The sequence below is a fragment of the Callospermophilus lateralis genome, chromosome 10 (genome assembly GCF_048772815.1).
Source record: "Callospermophilus lateralis isolate mCalLat2 chromosome 10, mCalLat2.hap1, whole genome shotgun sequence".
NCBI classification, from domain to species: domain Eukaryota; kingdom Metazoa; phylum Chordata; class Mammalia; order Rodentia; family Sciuridae; genus Callospermophilus; species Callospermophilus lateralis.
In genome coordinates, this window is record NC_135314.1 from 132,292,034 (window position 1) to 132,312,934 (window position 20,901).

The following is a 20,901-nucleotide window of genomic DNA, read 5'->3' on the forward strand; positions in this document are numbered from 1 at the left end:
TCCAGGGGAACCACTGAACTATATCCCCAGTCCTTTTTTTATTTTTTAGTTTTTTGAGATAGGGGTTTAAGGTTTAAGTTTCTTCTGATGCCACCAAAGGATTCAATGCAGCACAATTACCACCATCACCAAGTCCTGCAAGTATGGTGATGGCCCCCTTAATGGGGTCAGGGCCTTGCAAAATTGTTGAGGCTGACCTTGAACTTGAGATCCTCTTGCCTCAGCCTCCAGTCACTGAGATTTCAGGCATGTGCCACCATGCCCCACCCAGGTGTGCCCCTGCACAGCTCAGCAGCTCAGGCAATGTGTGCCCAGTACCATGTGTGCCCAGCTCCCTGCCAGGCATGCTGCCATCCCCAAAGGATGTGAGAGTTTGCTGTGGAGTCCCTTGCTCCAACACATCTGCTAACCCCATATCATCATATGGCACACTCTTGATCCAGGAAAGAGAGAGAGACTGTTGGGTCCAAGAAGGGGGTGCCATCTGAGCCTGGACAGTACTTCTGCAGTGGAACCACATCTCCTACTTAACTCCTGTACCTGGCCTTCATTATGCAGTGCACTAGGCATCACATGGGGGCCATGGGGCCATAGGGAGGTAAGAAGCCTCAGGACATGGGATTGGACCTGGATATTGATGCAGCAGAACCTGGCACCTGGTTATTATGTGAGACCCAGATGCATGTTCAGACATGGAACTAACTGGTCGTTGGTGGTATATGAGCACAAAACAGGTCACAGGATTTGGTTTCAGCTTAGTCTGGTCACTGTCCAATTCTTGAAGATACAATATGAGTGACATCAAGGCCTCCAAAGGCCTGAGCTCTCGTCCCAAATCTGGGGGTTTCCTTATATCATCAGTAGCTGGATCACCCACCCTCTACAGGAAGAACATAGTTTATATGTTGTTTTAGACAGAAGGTCCTGGAAGACCAGTGATAATGTGAGGAGACAGCCAAGCACAAAAGCCATAACCATGAATATGCCATCTCTGTCCCACCTGTCCCAACCTCAAAGGCCTGCAGAATGAGCTGGGGTTGTAGCTCAGTTGGTAGAGCACTTGCCTACACGTGTGAGGCACTGGGTTTGATCCTCAGTACCTGATAAAAATAAATAAAGGTATTGTGTCCGTATACAACTTTAAAAAAGTCCTGCAGAAGCATTTTGAAGTCATAACTTGCTTGTGATTTTCCTGACATTTGCATGCTCTGGCAACAGTGTGGCACGAAATTTTAAACTAAATCAAAATAGAAATTTTCTGAGGTCCCTCCAGGCCCAAACCTTTCCTTTTCCTCTTCTGGCCAAGTGAGTCCCAGTGGGCACCTAAGTTTTGGATTTGTGTGGTTCCTCTATAGGCTGTATTGCACATTCTCTTCTATGAAGTCTAGATCGGGATTTCCTGTGATTAATTTTGCTCAACTGTTTCCATGACAACCTCAAAGCTGTGACGTCAAAAACGCGACGGGAACTCACATTTGCTTCCCGAGAACAATATTGGGATCACTTCCCAGGGCTGAAAGATAAAAGTCAAAGAGCAAAAGGTCAGGCCCGCTTTTTCCTCCTTCCTCAATATTTAACACTTTCCCTGCAGGCTCGAGGCAAATCTAAAAGTTCTACTGACCCCACACTGTCATCGAGCCTGTAGCAAGGATATCGAAGCCAAGTGGCCGGAAAGGCTGGTGTGGCTGCTCTCTATCCCTTAAATGGCGTCGACAACTTGGAAAGTTCCGCCCCCTTCCACCGAGAAAGGACACCATTGGCTCTCCTCATAGGTTTCATTCTTTTATTGGTCAATGGGAGGATGCCGACGTGCAGATTAGGCCCAAAGTTTCTTTTGGTTTCCGGTGTTCTTACGATGGCGGCTCTAGACTCTCTGGCGCTTTTCACCGGCTTGGGCCTGAGCGAGCATAAGGCCCGTGAGACGCTCAAGAACGCTGCTCTGAGCACGCAGCTGCGCGACGCGGCGACTCAGGTGCGCGCTCTTCTGCCCCTGGCGGGGGTGGTGCCCCAAACCAGCTTGGGGCCAGGTACAAATCCCAATCTGTTCCCCCTGTCCTGCTGTTGCCTTTCTCACTGGTCGTGGGGCTTTACCCCTGATCCCTCTAACCGCAGGCACAGCAGACTCTGGGCTCCACCATCGACAAGGCTACCGGGACCCTTCTATATGGCTTAGCTTCCCGACTCAGGGATACCAGGCGTCTCTCTTTCCTTGTGAGCTATATAGCCACTAAGAAGATCCACACTGAGCCTCAGCTGAGCGGTGAGACCCCTGCCTGTAATACCAGGTCCACCCCCAGTCCCTCCTTTTAGCCAAGATCCTTATCTGCCCTTTTTGCCACGTTACTCAGTTTCTTTCTCGTTTTGTTGCTTATTTTTTTTTTATTTTTTTATTTTTTGGTACTGGGGATTAGACCCGGGCGGGCGGGGGTGGGGTGGGGAGCTTTACCACTGAGTTACATCCCTAACCCTTTTTATTTTGAGATGTATGGCAAAATTGCCCAGGCTGGCCTCAAACTTGTGGTCTCCTGCCTTAGTCTTCTGAGTTTGTTTCTGCACAGACATTGGGCATGGAGGGGATGGCCTCTAGTGAGATTAATAGGGGAACTGTCATGATGAGGAGCCTTCCTCAGAACATATGTTTCTTCCCTTGCACCTGAGGACTTTTGGGGTTGTGCCAGGGCTTAACCTCTCAGGAGACCAAATTGTTCTAGGTTTCTTGGGGTTAGAGCCCTGTGTACTCAATTCTTGGAGCTGAGTTGATACAAACTCATTGCCTTTCCTTTTTCAGCTGCCCTTGAATATGTGCGGAGTCACCCCCTGGACCCTATTGACACCATGGACTTTGAGCAGGAATGTGGTGTGGGTGTCATGGTGACCCCAGAGCAGATTGAGGAGGCTGTAAGTCTTTACCAGGGCATCAGCTGCCTCCCCAGTCCTGGCTCTGGAAAGGAGTGATGTAGTTTCTCTAACCAGGAAGATCCAAGGTGAGGGTGTTGGTTCTTAGAATGTCTCAGAAGGGGCTTTTCTGAACCATATGGTTTGAATTTCTTTAGGTGGAGGCCACCATAAATAAACACCGGGCTCAGATTCTGGTGGAGCGTTACCGGTTCAACATGGGGCTGCTGATGGGTAAGCAGAGCCTGGGGAGAAGAGTTACCTTGTTCTCTCTGGTCATGCCTTTTCTGGGCACGAGTAGGGGTTGGGAAAATAGGAGCACCTTACCCTTGTTCTGGCTGGGCCCAGGCTTTGGTTCTTATTGTCAGCTAGGACCTTTCCTTGGGGAGGAGGGGGAGGAATATCCTTTTTTACCTTCCTGTAGCTTCTTGTGCCCATGCTCCTAGGAGAGGCTCGGGCTGCGCTTAAGTGGGCAGATGGCAAAATGATCAAGCACGAAGTGGACATGCAGGTGGGCGCCTCCCTGAACTGAAGCTGGCAAAGACTCTGGCATGGACATGGCCTGAAATCCACTGAGGGATAAAATTGGGGAGGAGACACCTGTCAGTATTCTTAAGTGGATCCCACTGTGGAGGGTGTAGCACTTGAGTCTCTGGGCTGTGTCTAATTTGGGTTGAATCACTTTACTCTGCCCTTAAATTTCCCATAAACGGGTAATGTGGCTTTCATGTCAGGATGCAGGCATAGATTCATAAGAGGATGATGGCTAAGGTAGATTGCTTGTCTTGATGCTGGGCCCATAGTTCTTCTCTGTAAATGGAAGCCTTTGTTATCTGGGTCCTCTATGGACCCTCAGGAAGAGGAAAGCGTTGGAGGTCCTCAGAACTACATGAGGAGATGAGATGGTTGTGCTAGGTAGCCACATTCTTCCAGGCAGTGCTGGTAGAAAGACTAGGAAGCCCTTGGGTGGGTGGATAGAGGCATTCAGGGGATCCCCGAAAGAGGATATTCTTGTTCCTGCCTGACTCTGGACTTTGCTCAGGTCCTCCACCTTCTGGGTCCCAAGATGGAAGCTGACCTAGAAAAGAAACCCAAGGTGAGTCTGGGCATGGCCCAGGTTCCTGGAGGTAAAGTAGGATAGAGTGAGACTCGAATTGGAGAAGGGAATGTCTGATCACTATCCTCTGCCCAGGAGAGATTCTGACCCAACTTTGGTCCTTCTCTCAGGTGGCCAAGGCTCGTGTGGAAGAAACAGACCAGAGGACAGCAAAAGATGTGGTGGAGAATGGTGAGAGACTTTAGAATCCTGTTACATTTAGCTCTCTTTCTTCTGGGCATTCTCTCTGAAGAGTCCTTACAGCCCAGGCTCCTCACAACTTTGGCTTATTCAGCACCATGCCTTTTGCCTCAAAACTGGGATTCCTGGTGTTTCCATTGTTCCCTTTCTCCAGAGACTGTCTTAGGAGGCTTCAGAAGTCTGACTCTCTATATCATGTCTCTGGAATTGAATAAGAAGGGCATGCTCAGAGCTGTTCTGATTGCAGGATAAGGATGGTAGTGATATGAACCTCTCTGAGCTGAAAATGGAGGCTATATTCAAAGGACAAATTTTTCTTGGTTTCTTCCTTCTCACCAGCAGTTGAGGCTGCTGGACAGACCTTGTCTCTGATGGAGCAGCTCCGGGGTGAAGCCCTGAAGTTCCATAAACCTGGTGAGTGGGCATGTTGAAACACTGGAGTTGGGGGAGGGGGACTAGTTCTTGGCAATGACTCCTGCAGCCAGGCCCCTAGGGTCAGGATCGTTGGGCTATAGCTTGGTCCTCAGGTTTGTTCTGGTCTTGGCAGGTGAAAACTACAAAACCCCAGGCTATGTGATCACTCCACACACCATGGATCTACTGAGGCAGCACCTGGAGATCACTGGGGGGCAGGTATAGGCATATGGCCAAGCAAGCTAGTGCCATCAAGTACCTCCTTGGAAGTACCTCCATACTACCTCATCTCATCCATTTCCATGGGAAGGGGCATATGTTTTTTTTCTTTTTTTTTCCCCCGTATACCAGGGATTGAACCCAAAGGCACTTAACCACTGAGCCATATCCTGGCCCTTTTTTATACTTTACTTAGAGACAGGATCTCATTCAGTTGCTTAGAACCTTGCTAAGTTGCTGAGGTTGGTTCTGAATTTGCAATTCTCCTGCCATAGCCTCCAGAGCCACTGGGATTAAAGGTGTGCATATCACACCTAGCTGGACCATATGGTTTTTTTAGGTCTGAGCTTTGGCCTCTTTCCTCTCCTCCCATCCCCCTTATCTCAGGTACGTACCCGGTTCCCGCCAGAACCCAACGGAATCCTGCATATTGGACATGCCAAAGCCATCAATTTCAACTTCGGCTATGCCAAGGTGAGCATGTGTCAAGGGCCCTGGCAAGCAAGATAACCTCTGTCTCTTCCTATGACTGAATACCAGAAAGGTGATCCTGTCTTACTTTTTGTTCTCAATGTGTCTGGGTGGGCAGAGGCCATGGGGGAACAACATGTATGTCAAATACATAGGAACCTATTGGACATATTGGAGAAAAAATTCTGAAAAGATTATGTTGTTACCCCAACTTTGTATAAGAGGTGCCTTCTCTGGGGCATTTATTATTTTAAAAATTTATTTATTTATCTATTGATATATCTGTGTATCTATCTATCTATCTATTTATTTATTTATTTATGTTTTGATACAAGGGATTGAACTCAGGGGCACTCGACCACTGAGCCACATTGCCAGCCCTATTTTGTATTTTATTTAGAGACAGGGTCTCACTGAATTGCTAAGCACCCTGCTGTTGCTAAGGCTGGCTTTGAACTCGAGACCCTCCTGCCTCAGCCTCCCAAGTTGCTAGGATTACAGGCATGTGCCACTATGCCCGGCTCTATCCTTAGCTCTTTTTATTTTTTATTTTGAACCAGGGTCTTGCTAAGTTTCTTTGGGCCTTGCTAAGTTCCTGAGGATGGCTTTGAACTCACATTTCTCCTGCCTCAGCCTCCCAGGCCATTGGAATTACAGGCGTGCGCCTCTGCGCCTGGCCCTATGGAGCGTTTAGATGTAGGAAGATGAGAGAAGTTATTGAAGGCATTTTTAATTCTGATATGAAAGAGCTCTGAGAATCTCCTAGTTTTATGAGCCAAATCCTCAGGACCTTTATGACCCTTATGAGTTTTATGTGGGCTTAATAGTTATGTGGGTGGTCACAGATATTCTGACTCTCCTAGGCCAACAATGGTATCTGTTTTCTGCGCTTTGATGACACCAATCCTGAGAAAGAGGAAGAAAAATTCTTCACTGCTATCTGTGACATGGTGGCCTGGTTAGGTACAGACTGGGTGAGGCGTGGGCAGGGCTGGTTGTCAGTGGACCTCTTTTCGGGCCATGGCCTGCCATTGGGTATTTCTTGCTGGTTGCTCATACTGTGTTTCATATTGCCCCAGGTTATACACCTTACAAGGTGACATATGCGTCTGACTATTTTGACCAGCTCTATGCTTGGGCTGTGGAGCTCATCCACAGGTGAGGCCACGACCATAATGTAGAGCCAGGTAGAGTGACCAGATCATGGCCCTGCTGGGTACTACTCATACCCCTCCCCCACAGGGGTCAGGCTTATGTGTGCCATCAGCGAGGGGAGGAGCTCAAAGGCCACAACCCTCTGCCCTCACCCTGGAGAGACCGTCCCTTAGAGGAGTCACTGCTGCTCTTTGAGGTGGGCTTCTGGAAGGGTAGCTTGGTTTGGGTAGGCCAAGAAGCTGAGGATGAGATGCCCCTGGGCTTAGAGGCAGCCTGAGTCCTTGTTTCCTTCAGGCAATGCGCAAGGGTAAATTTTCAGAGGGAGAGGCTACACTGCGGATGAAGTTGGTGATGGAAGATGGCAAGATGGACCCTGTGGCCTATAGAGTCAAGTATACACCACACCACCGTACAGGGGACAAATGGTGGGTGTGGGCATGGGATGGTGTAATGGAGCTGTGGAGCAGGCCAGTGGGCAATGGGATAGGGCAGAGGGACTAGATGGTATAACCCACTGCCTATGCCCCATAGGTGCATCTATCCCACGTATGACTACACACACTGCCTCTGTGACTCCATTGAACATATTACCCACTCACTCTGCACTAAGGAATTCCAGGCCCGGTGAGGGAGCTGGGGCTGTAGGGTGGGTGGGATCAGTGGGATTCTAGCAGCCCTTCTTGTGGTTTCTCCATTGTCCCAAAGGTGGCCAGCTCTAACCCTACTCTTCTATCCTAGACGTTCTTCTTATTTCTGGCTGTGCAATGCACTGGACGTATATTGCCCTGTGCAGTGGGAGTATGGCCGTCTCAATCTACACTATGCTGTTGTCTCTAAGAGGAAGATCCTTCAGCTCGTAGCAGCTGGTGCTGTGCGGTAAGTGTGGCTTTTTGGATGGGTACTAATGGTGTGTGCTTCCAAAGGCCTTCTCACCACCTCATCCACAGGGACTGGGATGACCCACGACTCTTCACACTGACTGCTCTGCAACGGCGGGGCTTTCCGCCTGAGGCCATCAACAACTTCTGTGCTCGGGTATAGCCCAGTGGGCTAGGTGGGCAGATAGAGGCTGAGTGTGGTAATTTGAGGTTGTGGCTATAACTGATGAACTCTCCTGCCAGGTGGGAGTGACAGTAGCACAGACCACAATGGAGCCACATCTTCTTGAAGCCTGTGTACGTGATGTGCTGAACGATACGGCTCCACGGGCTATGGCTGTTCTGGAGTCACTACGGGTTGTCATTACCAACTTTCCTGCTGCCAAGGTGGGCCTGCCTCCATGTTGTATGTGTGTATATATAGGTGGCTGGGTATGTGCCTAGGTATGGGGGTCCTACTGCCTGGTGTGATTCAGATACCTATCTTCTGCTATAGCCCTTGGACATCCAGGTGCCCAACTTTCCAGCTGATGAAACCAAGGGCTTCCACCAGGTTCCTTTTGCAACCATAGTCTTCATTGAGAGGACTGACTTCAAGGAGGTGAATAGGGGATAGAGGGACCTAAATGTGGGGAAGAGGGTCCTGTTGCTGCTGTCTTGCCCTGGGGCTCTTTCATCTCCTAATCCATTTCCTACTTCAGATAAACCAATCTCTGCTGGACATGCAGGTGGAAGAGAGCCTTATTCTTGTCTGATTTCTTAAAATCTCTTGTGTTTATCCCACTTCCTATCTCTAGGAGCCAGAGCCAGGCTATAAGCGTCTAGCTTGGGGCCAGCCTGTGGGCCTGAGACATACAGGCTATGTCATTGAGCTGCAGCATGTTATCAAGGTAAGAGGCTGGGTTCAGGATTTGTGTTTAGCCAAGAGTCCTGGTGGTGATTCCCTGGTCTGGTTGCAAACTTCCCCACTTCCAGGATCCTAGTGGCTGTGTGGAGAGCCTGGAGGTGACCTGTAGACGGGCTGATGCTGGAGAGAAGCCCAAGGCTTTTATTCACTGGGTTTCACAGCCTTTGATATGCGAAATTCGCCTTTATGATCGACTGTGAGTGAACAGAGCTGAGATGGGTGCAGTTACAAGATGGGCATTGTGTGCTGTGGCTGCCCAGATATGGGTCTGACCTTCACTCTTGACTACAGATTCCAGCACAAGAACCCTGAAGATCCTGCTGAGGTGCCAGGTGGATTCTTAAGTGATCTGAATCCGGTAGGATCATGGATTGGGGTGCAAGGGTGGTGGGCCTCTGTGACTGGATAGCTTTTTGACGTCCCTAACTGCAGGCATCACTACAAGTGGTGGAGGCAGCATTAGTGGATTGTTCTGTGGCCCTGGCAAAACCCTTTGACAAGTTCCAGTTTGAGCGCCTCGGGTACTTCTCCGTGGATCCGGATAGCCGCCAAGGACAGGTACTTTGCTTTACCCAACTGCCCCTTTCTGTAACAGTAATGTTCCCTGCCATTTGTTGCATTAAGCATTCTGCCCACATTGCCTTAGTTAATTGTCACTTACTGAGAAATCTCAGAGGTTAAGTCCATGCACAAACTTATAGGAACCCCAAGTAGTGGCAGGCATAGGGGTTGTTATCCTTAAGAAATTAAGGTCCAGGGCCATCAACTCCTTATCCCAAGTCATAAAGTTATTGAGAACCTGGGTCTCCTGACCCCCTGGGTCCCTTAGCTCCTCTGTGATGAGGAGGGAGTTTTGGGAGGTTTTATCTGGTGAAACCTACCTAGGTCTCCTGGCCTGGTGGTTATTCTTCTCCCTATGTCCTCTAGCTTGTCTTCAACCGAACAGTCACACTAAAGGAGGACCCAGGAAAGGTGTGAACTGGAAGTACTGCGGACCTACCTCATCCTCCTGGAAGCAGGGGGTGCCCTCACCACCCCACACTCCATGTCAATAAAGAATAGCTAAATTCCACTGGAGACTGTGTTGTCAACCCTTTTAGCGTCTGAGGGCCCTGGAGACATGCTGTGGATGGTGGGGTTGGGCTTGTGACAGCTTTGAAATCATTGGTGCACTTCTTGGTGGTGGAAGGCAGGGCCTTGGGTGGAATTAACATCCTCTGCACCTTGTCTTGAGGGACTGGAGGGTTCTGGAAGTGTTGCTTCATAGTTAGGAGCCCTGTGCCAAAGGGGATATAGGTTTATGTCTGTGCCAGGCAGATGGAGAGAGGCCTATTTCCCATCATTCAGCAAATAATTATTGGGCATCCAGTATGTGCCAGGCACGAGTAATAAGGCATAAACGCTGCGAAAGCTTTAAAATTCATTTAGAAAAAGGGAAATGTGGGTGACCAAACAGGGTGGGTGAGCCATCTCCTTAAGCCAGTGCAAAGGTGCGAAGATGTTTCTGATCCACACTGGAAATGACTTATGAGGATCTCTGAGGGGCCATGGTAAGTTTGCCAGGACAAGAGAACAAGTGCAAAGCTCTGGAGGCAATAAGGAATTACAATAGGCTGGATGCCCTCTGGGGTAATGGGGGCTGCTGGCAATACCTGTATCTGCAGCTTTAACTGCCTTCCACATTTTCCCTGTATACAAACACCAGGATACCCGAGGCCCGCTTTAAGGTGGACCTGAGTGCGGAAGGCGGAGCTGAGATGGCAGCAGATTGCAAGGGTCCTGGATGCTGGGCCCTCTAGGATATAAATGACCTATAAGTTTCTTGAGCCGGGTACGGCTGGGGACGCTGGGCCCAGGTCAGGTTTGTGGAGGCCACCTTAAGTGAGAGGCCAAGATGGGTTGGGCTCCGCCCCACGTGGGGCTGCTAGACCAAAGGAGGTTCCAGCGGGCGGCAGAAGGTGGGTTCAATGAGCAAGCTTCAAGTCCCAGCCCATCTAGCGTCTCCGGCTAGGCTGAACCCCGACTACGGCTCCGCCTGTCATGGAGAAGCGTCCGTGGGCGGGACACCCCGCCCCCCACCTCGGGGTCTGCTCTCTGCTCCAGGAGCCCAGCGGCCTCCTAGTCTGAAGCGTTCACTTTAAGTCTGGCCGGGAGGCAGTCCTAGTTCTCGCGGGATCCGATCCTCTGATTCTCGCGAGAGGGGCATTCGGCACTCATTGGCTGTAAAGGTTGAATGTAAGATGGCGCCCAGGGAGCTGTGAGGAGAAAATCCTGTCGGTCTTGGAGCAGCGACGGCAGAACCGGGGCCCCGGGCGGTGCGGCGGGGCCGGCGGGTAGAGCGGAGGCAGCGGCGGCGGTGACGTCGCCGGGTGAGGGCTCTGATGGGGGCGGGGATGCGGCGAGGCTGCGGGCCTGGATCAGGGGGCCAACCCCACACAACGGCGGGCGGGGGCGGCTGGGCCTTTACCGCAGGGCCCAGGAGATTTCGGGGCGGCTCCGGAGCTGAGAACGTCCCTGGGCTTGCTTACCCCCGCCCCGAGGGTGGGGGAGGGGCGGGCCGGGGATTCGGGTGGGCGCGGTGCGCGGGCGCGCACCCCAGCCTATTTTTACGTGCGGGGGCGCGCGCGCTGTGCGGCCCTCTGGTGCGCGTGGCCGCCGACGTGCGCGTTCCCGTCCCGGATATTTCTCCCAGAGCTGTGGCCCATGGGCAAGAGTTGCTTCCGGGGCGCGCGCCCGCGACCCTCAGTTTTAGGGCGCGCGCCCTGCTGTTGGGTGGCGGTGCCGATTCGAGAGCGCGCAGGACGCCTCTTCTGAGCTGGGGGGTTGCGGGCAGACGGCTGGCTGTTTGGGGAAGGTTGAGGGTTTAGCCTTTCTTGCTCTGGTGACGTCCCTGGACAACCGTGACCTATGTCTGCGGAGAAATCTAGCGGCTTTGCTGTGTGTCTTGCGGCTCCGCTTCTCCGCGAGGCTGGCGAGATAGCTGGTTGTCCTCAAAGAACGCGGTTACCCTAGGCCCATGTGCAGGGTGGGTGCCTGTGGAGGGTGTTGCTTTGCTTCAAAAAACGAATCTTGTTGCCACGAGAGGGCAATGAGCCCCCTCGGGTTTCCTCAGCTTGTACTGGGGCTTTGTGCTGGGGAGGGAAGGTTAACATTTCAAGGCCCTTCTGTACTACCTGTTTCGTTTCATTAGAAACCAGTTTTTCCATAAGCGCAATTCATACACGTCACCTCTGTGCGCTCGGGAAGGGAATGCTCTTATGTGGACGATATGAAAACACTGAGCTCTAAAATGTCACTTTAAATCTTTAAATGCTGTCTTTTTTTTTCTTCTACTTCTTCCGCGTGGGTGGGAGGGGCTTACTTTAGTCTAAGGGCCGGCCTTACTTCAGCCAAGAAGTTACCTAGAACAAATTTGAACAACCTAAAAAACAATGCTCCGCGCCACCCTCCCCCGCCCCCCATTTCCCCAGCAGAAATCTGTCCAAGTATCACTGTAGAAGTCGAATGACTTAAATCCTTTAATTTTTTTCCCTTCACTCCAGCACTGTTTTCTGGTGCAAGGGAGTTCTAGGTTTGTCCAAAAGAAATAAAGACAGAATAGCTGCCAGTTAATTTTAAATTCTCAAATCATTAAAATTGAAGGAAAGGAAGCTAAGAGGAATAAATTAACAATCAAATTTGATAATGGTAGTTTTTTTCTAATACACTGTATTTTTTTAAGAACAAAGTTAAAACTTAAAAAGAGGCTGAGGATGGAAGGAACTTCTTTGTTCTATCTTCTTCAGAATGTTAGAAGTCTTAAGAACTCAGGACAAGCAGCAGAAATACATGCAACATGGTGACTGGTGAGTTAAAATTGTTCATATGCTAGAAGTATGTGTGCATAGTTTTTTTCCTGCTATTATTGAAACATTACAATCCTGTCAGTCATTCTGGGTACTGTCTGCCAGAATCTGCTAAGTGCTGGAAAACTGAAGATGTGGGAGACTGCTACATCTTTAAAACCAGCCACAGTTTGTTGCTTGAACATTGTTCTCTTAAAATATAAGTGTCATTGCAACCTTAGCATAGCAAAGCATTAATTAACGTCCTAAATGCAAAACAAAACAAAACAAAAAAACATAAGTTTATCTAGGACATACTTATAATTTTATTATACTTGTTTTTTTGTTATACTGTTTTATTGTTTTTTTAATTTGTTTTTATTTTTTTTTTAATACTTCATTATTGTCACCTTCTTGTCATTATTGTCACCTCCTTTTGGATCATATTTGTTTTGATCTGGGTAGAGATCTTTTAAATTGCTGTTTGTAAATAATGTTTCCATTATCTCATCAACTGAGATTTTCTTATTAGATGTTATCTTGTCCTCTGTGATGAATTGTTTGTGTATCTCTTCATGAAATTCTACAGTTCCACATCTCTTTTTCAGTTTATGTTGCCATTTCAACAAAAGATGAAATATAGAGTTGAATTTTTCAAAGTTTGAATTGTTCCAATAAAATGACCATAGTGAGAGGCTTTGGGTATGGGTGACCTCCTTTATGGAAGCTTCAAAATTTAGGGATGTCTTCCTTTAAGCTTGCATGTTTTCTTTTAATTTGATCAGCTGTAATTTGTTTTTGATGTTCTCATGCTTCTTGCTTGTCTGCTTTTTAAATGACCACCTTTTATTTGTGAGGGTTTTTTATTTCTGAATTGCCCTCAGAATTAGATGTTATGTGAACACCTGTTTTTTTTTTTTTTTTTTTTTTTTAATATTTATTTATTTTTTTAGTTCTCGGCGGACACAACATCTTTGTTTGTAAGTGGTGCTGAGGATCGAACCCCTGGCGCACGCATGCCAGGCAAGCGCGCTACCACTTGAGCCACCTCCCCAGCCCTGAACACCTGTTCTTTTCTGTTACTTTGTTGCTCCGCATTTTGTTCCAGATGTTCTAAGTCCTCTTCAGGCTTGACTTAAATGCTTCCTTTGTGTTTTTTTTTCACCTGTCCTATTGGATTGTGATTTTTTTGTTTGTTTGTTTGTTTGTTTCTGGATAGGCCAGGGCCTAGTGCATGTCTAACACATGCTCAACCATCAAGCTCCCCCCTCCCCATTGTGATTTGTGTTATTAAACTGAAGTGACTGCATGAAAAATTGACACATTAATTTTTTTGCTTTGCTGAAAGGGGAAAAGGAATGGTCTTTGGGTCAGTGTTTACGTCAGGGCAAAATGTAGGTAGGGCTGATGAATTGTGGCAGAAAGCTGACACTTTCCTTTTTAAGACAATTATGAAATATTTATTTGTATATATTATACGTACAGATATGATCTGTGCACAGTTTAATGAGAGAGAAATTATGGAGTGAACTCTCTAAGAAATAATTACTTCTCTAAGAAATAGAACAATGCCAAAACCTCTGAAATCTTTATGGTGTCCCTTCCTGGTCACAGTTTCTCAGTACTTAGAGACAATTACTATTCTGACTTGTGTGATAATCCCATTGTTTCTTTTTCATTTTACATTTCCCACGTTTGTATTCCTAAACATAATATTTAGTTTTTAAAATATAAGTGGAATCATGCTTCATTATTGTCACCTCCTTGTACCATTATGCTTTTCAAATTTGTCCATGTTTGCAGCTGTAGTTGATTCCCTTTTCAATATTATATTCTATATAAGTATCTTTTACACAAATGAATGTGTCATATATACCTAGGGGCAGGATTGCTTGGTGTTATGAAATGGATATTTTAACTTCACTAGCTAATGCAGGTGTTTGTGCCACTTGACAGCCTATCAGTACTTGGTAGGAATATGAATTTTAAGTTTCTGGTTGAAAGTATGTGTTGTCCCAGAATAGAAACATGGTGAAAATGTCCCCAAATTAGAGATTCCTATAATGGGTCAGATGAGTGGCCCAGTGGGATAATTTCTGTAATTTCTATCACAAACCTTGTAGTAGGTTAGTATCTTTAAAAAAAGATATGTAGGGAGAGACTGGGAACATGACTAAGTAGTAAAGCATTTGTCTGGCATGTGTTAATTCCTTATGTTAATTATGACAAGTATGACTGTAACTCCTCAAAATGGAAATTAATTTTTTCTTATGAATGTAGTCATCAAATCAGACTGAAGTAAACTATGAGGAGCCATTGCTAGAGTAGATGGGATCCTTAAGAGGGGTTGAGGCCCAAGGAAGAGGCAGGACTCTCTGAGGCAGCTCAGATTATCTTAGCCCGTCACAAATTCAAGACCTATTCAGCAGAGCTGTATAGAGAGTCTGGAAGTGACCCAAGAGGGGGTGATTCTGCTGAGTACCTAGATCTTCCCTTAGTACCTAAATAGAAAAAAAAAAAAAGAAATTAGCAAAAAAAGAAAAACAAAAAACCCCAATCCTATGGAAATGATTATTGTTTTAGAGTGATGTTTTTCCATGGTGCCATTTTTTTTTCTAGTTATAAAATAATAGCTTATGTGTTGAGGGACTGTTCTGCACACTGTACTGAGCTCCTCAGGAGCAGATACCGGGTCTGTACCAATGATCTGTTTGTACTTAGTAGTGAAAATGTGGATCTGTTGATGAGGGACTAATTTGTCTTTATTGTTCTGAAAGCAGCTCTACTTCAAGTATTTAGAAGCAAATACTTGTTTATAGACTCTATACCCTCCATTAGTCCTAGTGTATTTTCTTTTTTTTTCATTATTAATCTCATTTGACTCACAGAAATTGTGAGTGCTCAAAGATCCTCACAGATTCTTGGTTTATAGAAGTATTTTAATTTTTTTCTGCTCACCAAGTCTTTGATTTGGAGCTAATTAAGAATCTTTTGTCTCTTTGGGGTTATGGAGGGTAGTATTCTCAAGCTTCTCTTTATTTCCAAGGCTCAGCCTTTGTGTATTGTGAGTATCATCTTGAAGAAGTTAACAATCTTATGTAAGTTTTTGGTGCTAGATGGTTTTATTTTCAGATATTGAGGGAAAATTATATTGCCATCTACAAGAATTGTCTTCATATCTGTTACTGTTATTGCAGTCTGATCACTGTGTAGAAAAGGATGACTTTAGTTACTTTTTTGACTTAATACAACTTGTGAAAAGAACAGAGTATTAAACAGGAAGTAACTTAAATCCTGTTATTCTATCAGCTGGGCATAACTACTGTTAGTATTCTGATATATTTTGACAGTTTTTTTTCCTAATGTATAATTAAACAATACTGGGATATAGTAATAAAACTGTGTTGACTGCTTTTTTACACATGTGTCTCAGTGTCATTAAGTATTTGAAAATACCAAAACGTTCTGGGCAAGAAATTCCATGACCCCATGTTAATATGCTTTTTTTAAAAATATTTATATTTTAGTTGGACACAATACCTTTATTTAATTTATTTATTTTTATGTGGTGCTGAGGATTGAACGCAGGGCCTCCAACATGCTAGGTGGGGGTACTACTGCTGAGCCACAACCCCAGTCCAATAAGCTGTTTTTTTTTTTTTTTTTTTTAAAGCTAATCAGATGATAGAAAGGTCAGTGGAATCACACACAAAAAGAAGCAGTTCTTATTCATATGATTTAGTTCTATAATAACATTGATGTTTCAGTTTGTCAGGCAAAGAAATTTCAATAATTCAATAAGTGGCATAGAGAGGGAAAGTAGAAATACTGGGAATAGGCAAAGGAATTTCAATAATTCAATAAGTGGTACAGAGAGGGAAAGTAGAAATACTGGGGAATATTACTGATCAAATTATATTGTTATATTGTTTGCATGTATGAATATGGAATAACAAATCCCACTATTATATATAACTAAAATGCACCAATTTAAGAAATGTGAAAAAATAAGTGATACAGAGACAAATTATTAGGTCACATTATGCAAAATTAACTTCTAAATGGACCAGAATATTTTAATAAAACGTGTTCTGAGGGACTAGAGATGCAGCTCAGACGTAGAACACATGCTTAGCATGTATAAGGCCCTTGTTTGATTCCCAGTACTACCAAAGAAAAAAGTGCTTGCTTTGGCAGCACATATATTAAAATTGGAATAGTACAGAGAAGATTAGCATGGCCCCAAGCAAGGATGACACACAAGTTCATGAAGTATTCCATATTACAAAAAGTATGCTGAAAACAAATATTATAGATAAATGATAATCTGATCTTATGGGTAGAGAGGGCTTTTTTTTTTTTTTTTTTTTTTTTTGAGAAGACTTTTTTATTTTTTGGGGGGTAGTATTGGGGATTGAACTCAGGGAGACTCAACCACTGAGCCACATCCCCAGCCTTATTTTGTATTTTATTTTAGAGACAGGTCTTAACAGTTGCTTAGCTCCTCAGCTGTTGTTGATGCTGGCTTTGAACTCACAATCCTCCTGTCTCGGCCTCCCAAACTTCTGGAATTACAAGTGTGCGCCACCACACCTGGCTGGAGAGGACTTTTGAATATGTTTCTGAAGCTTTAATTATTCTAAGCAGTATGTACTTGTCAGCATGTGTCAGGTCAAATGTTAACTTGATGAGGTTTTATTATTGGGATGGGTAAGTCTGGTGGATACTTCAAGAGGGCAAATTGAAAGGACAAGAAAGGAAACCAGAAACGATTTAGTCTGTAAAAATGAACAGATTTGTTTCTTCAAATTTGTCTTTTCCATTAAAAATTCTTAAATTCTTCATTGAATCCATTATTTGTTAAAATCTCTTACTGTCCTCTGATTCAGTGATTCTCAAATAATTCTGTGGAATTTTACAGAAAATAGCATTTGAGAAGCAGAGATTTCTGCTTCAAGCCCCCACCTACCATTGGAGCACAGCAGAGAGTTTTGTACTCTGTGGTCTAAAACACTTTAAATACATGACCAGTGATTAACAAAAGATGAAGCATTATAGAATTTTTAAAAAAATAGTTTTAGTTGTTGAATGGACCTTTACTGTATATATTCATTTATATGTGGTGCTGAAAATTGAACCCAGTGCCTCGCACATGCTAGGCACTCTACCACTAAGCTACAACCTCAGCCCTATTATAGAATACATCAAACATTTCTAAGAATAGAGAAGAATATGATAAATACCTGTGTATTTGCATTTTCTAACAGTTCTATAATTTTTTTTTTTCTACTTAAACCTTATTGGGGGCTGGGGTTGTAGCTCAGTGCAGGAATACTTGCCTGGCATGTGTGACGCAGTGGGTTTGATCCTGAGCACTATGTAAAAGCAAACGAATAAATAAAGGTATTGTGTCCATCTACATCTAAAAAGTATTTTGAAAAAAAAAAAACTTTGTTGGTCTATTTATTTTTTATTTTAAAAAATTTTATTTTTATTTTTTGGGTGCTAGGGATTGAACTCGGGGGCACTCGAGTACTGAGCCACATCCCCAACCCTATTTTGTATTGTATTTAGAGACAAGGTCTCACTGAGTTGCTTAGCATCTCCCTTTTGCTGAAGCTGGCTTTGAACTTTTGATCCTCCTGCCTCAGTTTTCTGAGCCAAGATTACAGGCATTTACCACCATGCCCAGTGTTCTTTTTATTTTTTGACAAAAAAAACTTTATGTGTGTGTGTGTGTGTTGATGGACACAATACTTTTATTTAGTTTTATGTGGTATTGAGGATGGAACCTAGTGCTTCACACATGCTTCACAAGTGCTCTACCATTGCACTTTAATTCCAGCCACCACCACCATCACCCCTTTTTGATACTGGGGATTGAACTCAGGGGCAGTCAACTACTGAATCACATCCCCAGCCCTATTTTGTATTTTATTTAGAGACAGGGTCTCACTGAGTTGCTTAGTGCCTTGCCATTGCTGAGGCTGGCTTTGAATTCAAAATCCTCCTGCCTCAGCCTTCTGAGCCACTAGGATTACAACAGACATGCACCACGCACCCAGCTGCAACCCCAGCCCTTTTGATGAAAATTTTAAGGAATTACTTTCTTTTTATTTTTGTGCTGGGGATCCAGTCCAGGGCTTCATATATGCTAGGCAAGTGCTTTACTATTGAGATATACACACAGCCCTAAAGAATACATTTTGCTTCTTTATAGGCATCTATTTTTTGAAGCTTTTGCTCAGTTCTTTCTGAGAACTTAATATCCAACTGTTTACTCTTTTGCTCAGGGAATAAATTTATATTTGGATTAGACTTTCTTGTAGTAATTCTTTTGAATGTACTATTCTAGAAATCTTGATAGGAAGCATTTGTTTGGAGATGGCATGGGCCAAGTGGTTTTTACTGTCTTTGGAATGTTGGTTTAAAAAAATGCTCTAGTTTATTGTGGCATGAAATGCTCTTATTTAAAAGATTTATTAAATAGAAACTATACTAAGCTAATTGCTTGTCAGAGAGCAAAGGGGTCTAAGGTATGGCTCAGTGGTAAAGCATGTGCATTGTCATGTACAAGCTACCACATTTTAAAAATTAATAAATAGGGGTTGTAAAAATTAATAAATGGGGTTATATGTAGCTCAGTGATCCAATGCTTGCTTGGCATGTGAGGCACTGAGTTCAAATCATATAAATAAAATAAAAAATTTAAAAAAATTAATAAATAAGGGAGAGGTGGTGGCTCATGCCTGTAATCCCAACAACTACAGAGGCTGAGGCAGGAGGATTGAAAATTAGGCCAACATGCAAGACTGTCTCAAAAAAAAGTCTGGGGAATCTAGCTTAATGGTGGAGTGTCTCTGGGCTTCAATATCCTTATTATTATAAAAATAAAAAAAGAAAGTAAGGGCTAGGATTGTTGCTCAGTAGTAGAGTACTTGCCTAGCATGAATGAATGATGCACTGGGTTTGTTCCCTGGCACCACATAAAAATAAACAAGTAAAGGTATTGTGTCCATCTACAACTAAAAAATCATTAAAAAAAAAAAAAAAGTAATGTGATTGGCAGAGGTTTATCATGAGAGGAGGGTGATTTAAATGCCTTAAACTCTCCTGGACAATTGATAAATATTTAAGACTGGTAGATCAAAAACCAGAGGTCAAAACATATTTTTAGCTGTTTTTACTTTACATTTTATGGCTTCATATCACTGCCCCCTCCAAAAAAATCTCAAAAATTAAGAAACAAAATAACAAAAAACTAGGTGGAATTCTAAATTGAATATTGAAAGAAGTTTGTATCTAGGAAGAAATGGTGGTAAAATTCTTCATACTTAATATCAGACCTGAGATGAAGCTTAATCTGTCCTACTTGAACTTCTGAGATTTGAGTGAGGAGAAATGAAACCTTTTAACCTAGGGACTGGCTTTACTGGGCAATTCTTTTTTAATTATTATTTTTCATTTTTTAATTTTTAAAAAAATTTTTTAGCTATACATGGGCTACAATATTTTTATTTTGTTCATTTATTTTTATGTGGTGCTGAGGATCGAACCCATGGTCTCACACATGTGAGGTGAGCGCTCTTCTGCTGAGCCACAACCCCAGCCCCTACTGGGCAATTCTTCATATGAAAGTTTTCCAGCTCTGTAACTTTAAGTATTTCTTTGAATGGGTGTTTACTTGTATTTATTATCTCCCAGATTGCTGACAAAAAAAGTATTTCTTGCATGACTGTCTTTGCTTTTTTAAAAATTGATTTGACGGCCAAGCCTAATGGCACACACCTGTAATTCCAGCTACTCTAAAATACTAGCAGCATAGGAGACTGAGGCAAGATCACAAGTTTGAGACCAGCCTTTGCAACTTAGGGATACCTATTTCAAAATAAAATAAATGACTGGGGATGTAGCTTAGTGGCAGTGTGCTTGCCTCACATGGACAAGGCCTTAGGTTCAAAAGCAAACAGGACCAAAAACAACAACAACAACAACAAAAAAAAAAACAACCCAACTTGAGATTGCTTGAATTTTCAAAATTGCCTGTACTAGAATCATAGCTACTGTGACAAAGCAATTTTTATTTTTTGGCAGTACTGGGGATTGAACCCAGAGCCTTACTGGTACAGCACATTCCTAGTTCAACTACATGTTGAAGAAAATAAATTTAGGAAATTTAAGTTCCAGTTGACCTTTGCTGGTTTGTTTTGTTTGTTTGTTTTGGTTCTAAGGATTGAACCCTGAACTCAGAGGCACTTTACCACAGAGCCACATCTCCAGCCCTTTTTTATTTATTATTTTGAGACAAAGTCTCACTAAGTTTTTGAGACTGGCCTTAAACTTGTGATCATCCTTTCTTAGCCTCCTGAATCGCTGACATTACAGTCAGGCGTTTCTGTGCCTGCAGCTGTTCTGTTCCTTTTTTTTTTACTTTTATTTGAAGTTCTGGGATCCAAGTGCTCCACCACTGAGCAATATCACTAGCCCTGCTATTCTTTTTCTTTTTCCCCCCAGTACTGAGGAATACTGAGCTACATCCCCAGCCCTTTTTATTTTGAAATAGGGTCTCACTGAATTGCCCAGGCTGTCCTGGAACTCCTAAGTGCTTTTCCTGAGTATCTGGGAAGTGTGTACCCGACCTAGCTGTTGTTTTATAATGAAGGTGAAAAACTGAAATGCACTGGCATTGTAGAGGACCCAGTAAAAGCTTCTCACATAATCTCTCCCTTGACCACTTTTGAGCAGTGGGGTATATATGATTATATACAGATCCCCTTGTGAATTGGGTCTTTATTGTAAGAGATACCTTAAGGAAATCCAGCCTTGAGGCTATTAAACAAA

The 20,901-nt window shown here is 44.2% G+C and overlaps 2 protein-coding genes and 1 non-coding gene across 7 annotated transcripts in view; all 3 read left to right on the forward strand.

Annotated features, from left to right (window-relative positions):
- Positions 1–1,434: 1,434 nt before the first annotated feature.
- Qars1 (glutaminyl-tRNA synthetase 1) lies at positions 1,435–9,308 on the forward strand. Of its 2 annotated transcripts, none has more exons than XM_076867569.2 (24): positions 1,435–1,972; positions 2,113–2,260; positions 2,789–2,898; positions 3,054–3,129; positions 3,342–3,406; positions 3,938–3,991; positions 4,123–4,183; positions 4,535–4,606; positions 4,740–4,825; positions 5,213–5,299; positions 6,160–6,259; positions 6,376–6,454; positions 6,539–6,647; positions 6,746–6,876; positions 6,983–7,075; positions 7,190–7,327; positions 7,399–7,486; positions 7,573–7,716; positions 7,826–7,930; positions 8,127–8,219; positions 8,305–8,432; positions 8,528–8,594; positions 8,669–8,794; positions 9,164–9,308. In XM_076867569.2, exons 1-24 carry the CDS (start codon positions 1,802–1,804, stop codon positions 9,212–9,214), a joined length of 2,382 nt encoding a protein of 793 aa, XP_076723684.2. In that variant the 5' UTR covers positions 1,435–1,801; the 3' UTR covers positions 9,215–9,308. The 2 variants fall into 2 exon arrangements, with proteins under 2 accessions (XP_076723684.2, XP_076723682.2); XM_076867567.2 differs by having other exon boundaries at positions 1,437–1,972; positions 4,532–4,606.
- A 1,077-nt stretch (positions 9,309–10,385) lies between these two features.
- The window catches only part of Qrich1 (glutamine rich 1), a 47,676-nt gene continuing 37,160 nt past the window's right edge, over positions 10,386–20,901 (forward strand). Inside the window, exons 1-2 of one of the 4 annotated variants that reach the window (XM_076868663.2) lie at positions 10,386–10,605; positions 12,022–12,081. The gene's annotated coding sequence lies outside the window, so the exon portion shown is untranslated. Of the gene's footprint in view, positions 10,606–11,030; positions 11,262–11,957; positions 12,082–20,901 lie in introns of those variants that run through there. The other 3 variants (XM_076868665.2, XM_076868664.2, XM_076868662.2) reach the window with 3 other exon arrangements.
- On the forward strand, positions 16,242–16,347 carry LOC143409103 (U6 spliceosomal RNA). The gene has a single exon (XR_013092610.1). It is a non-coding gene; the product is annotated as a U6 spliceosomal RNA (small nuclear RNA).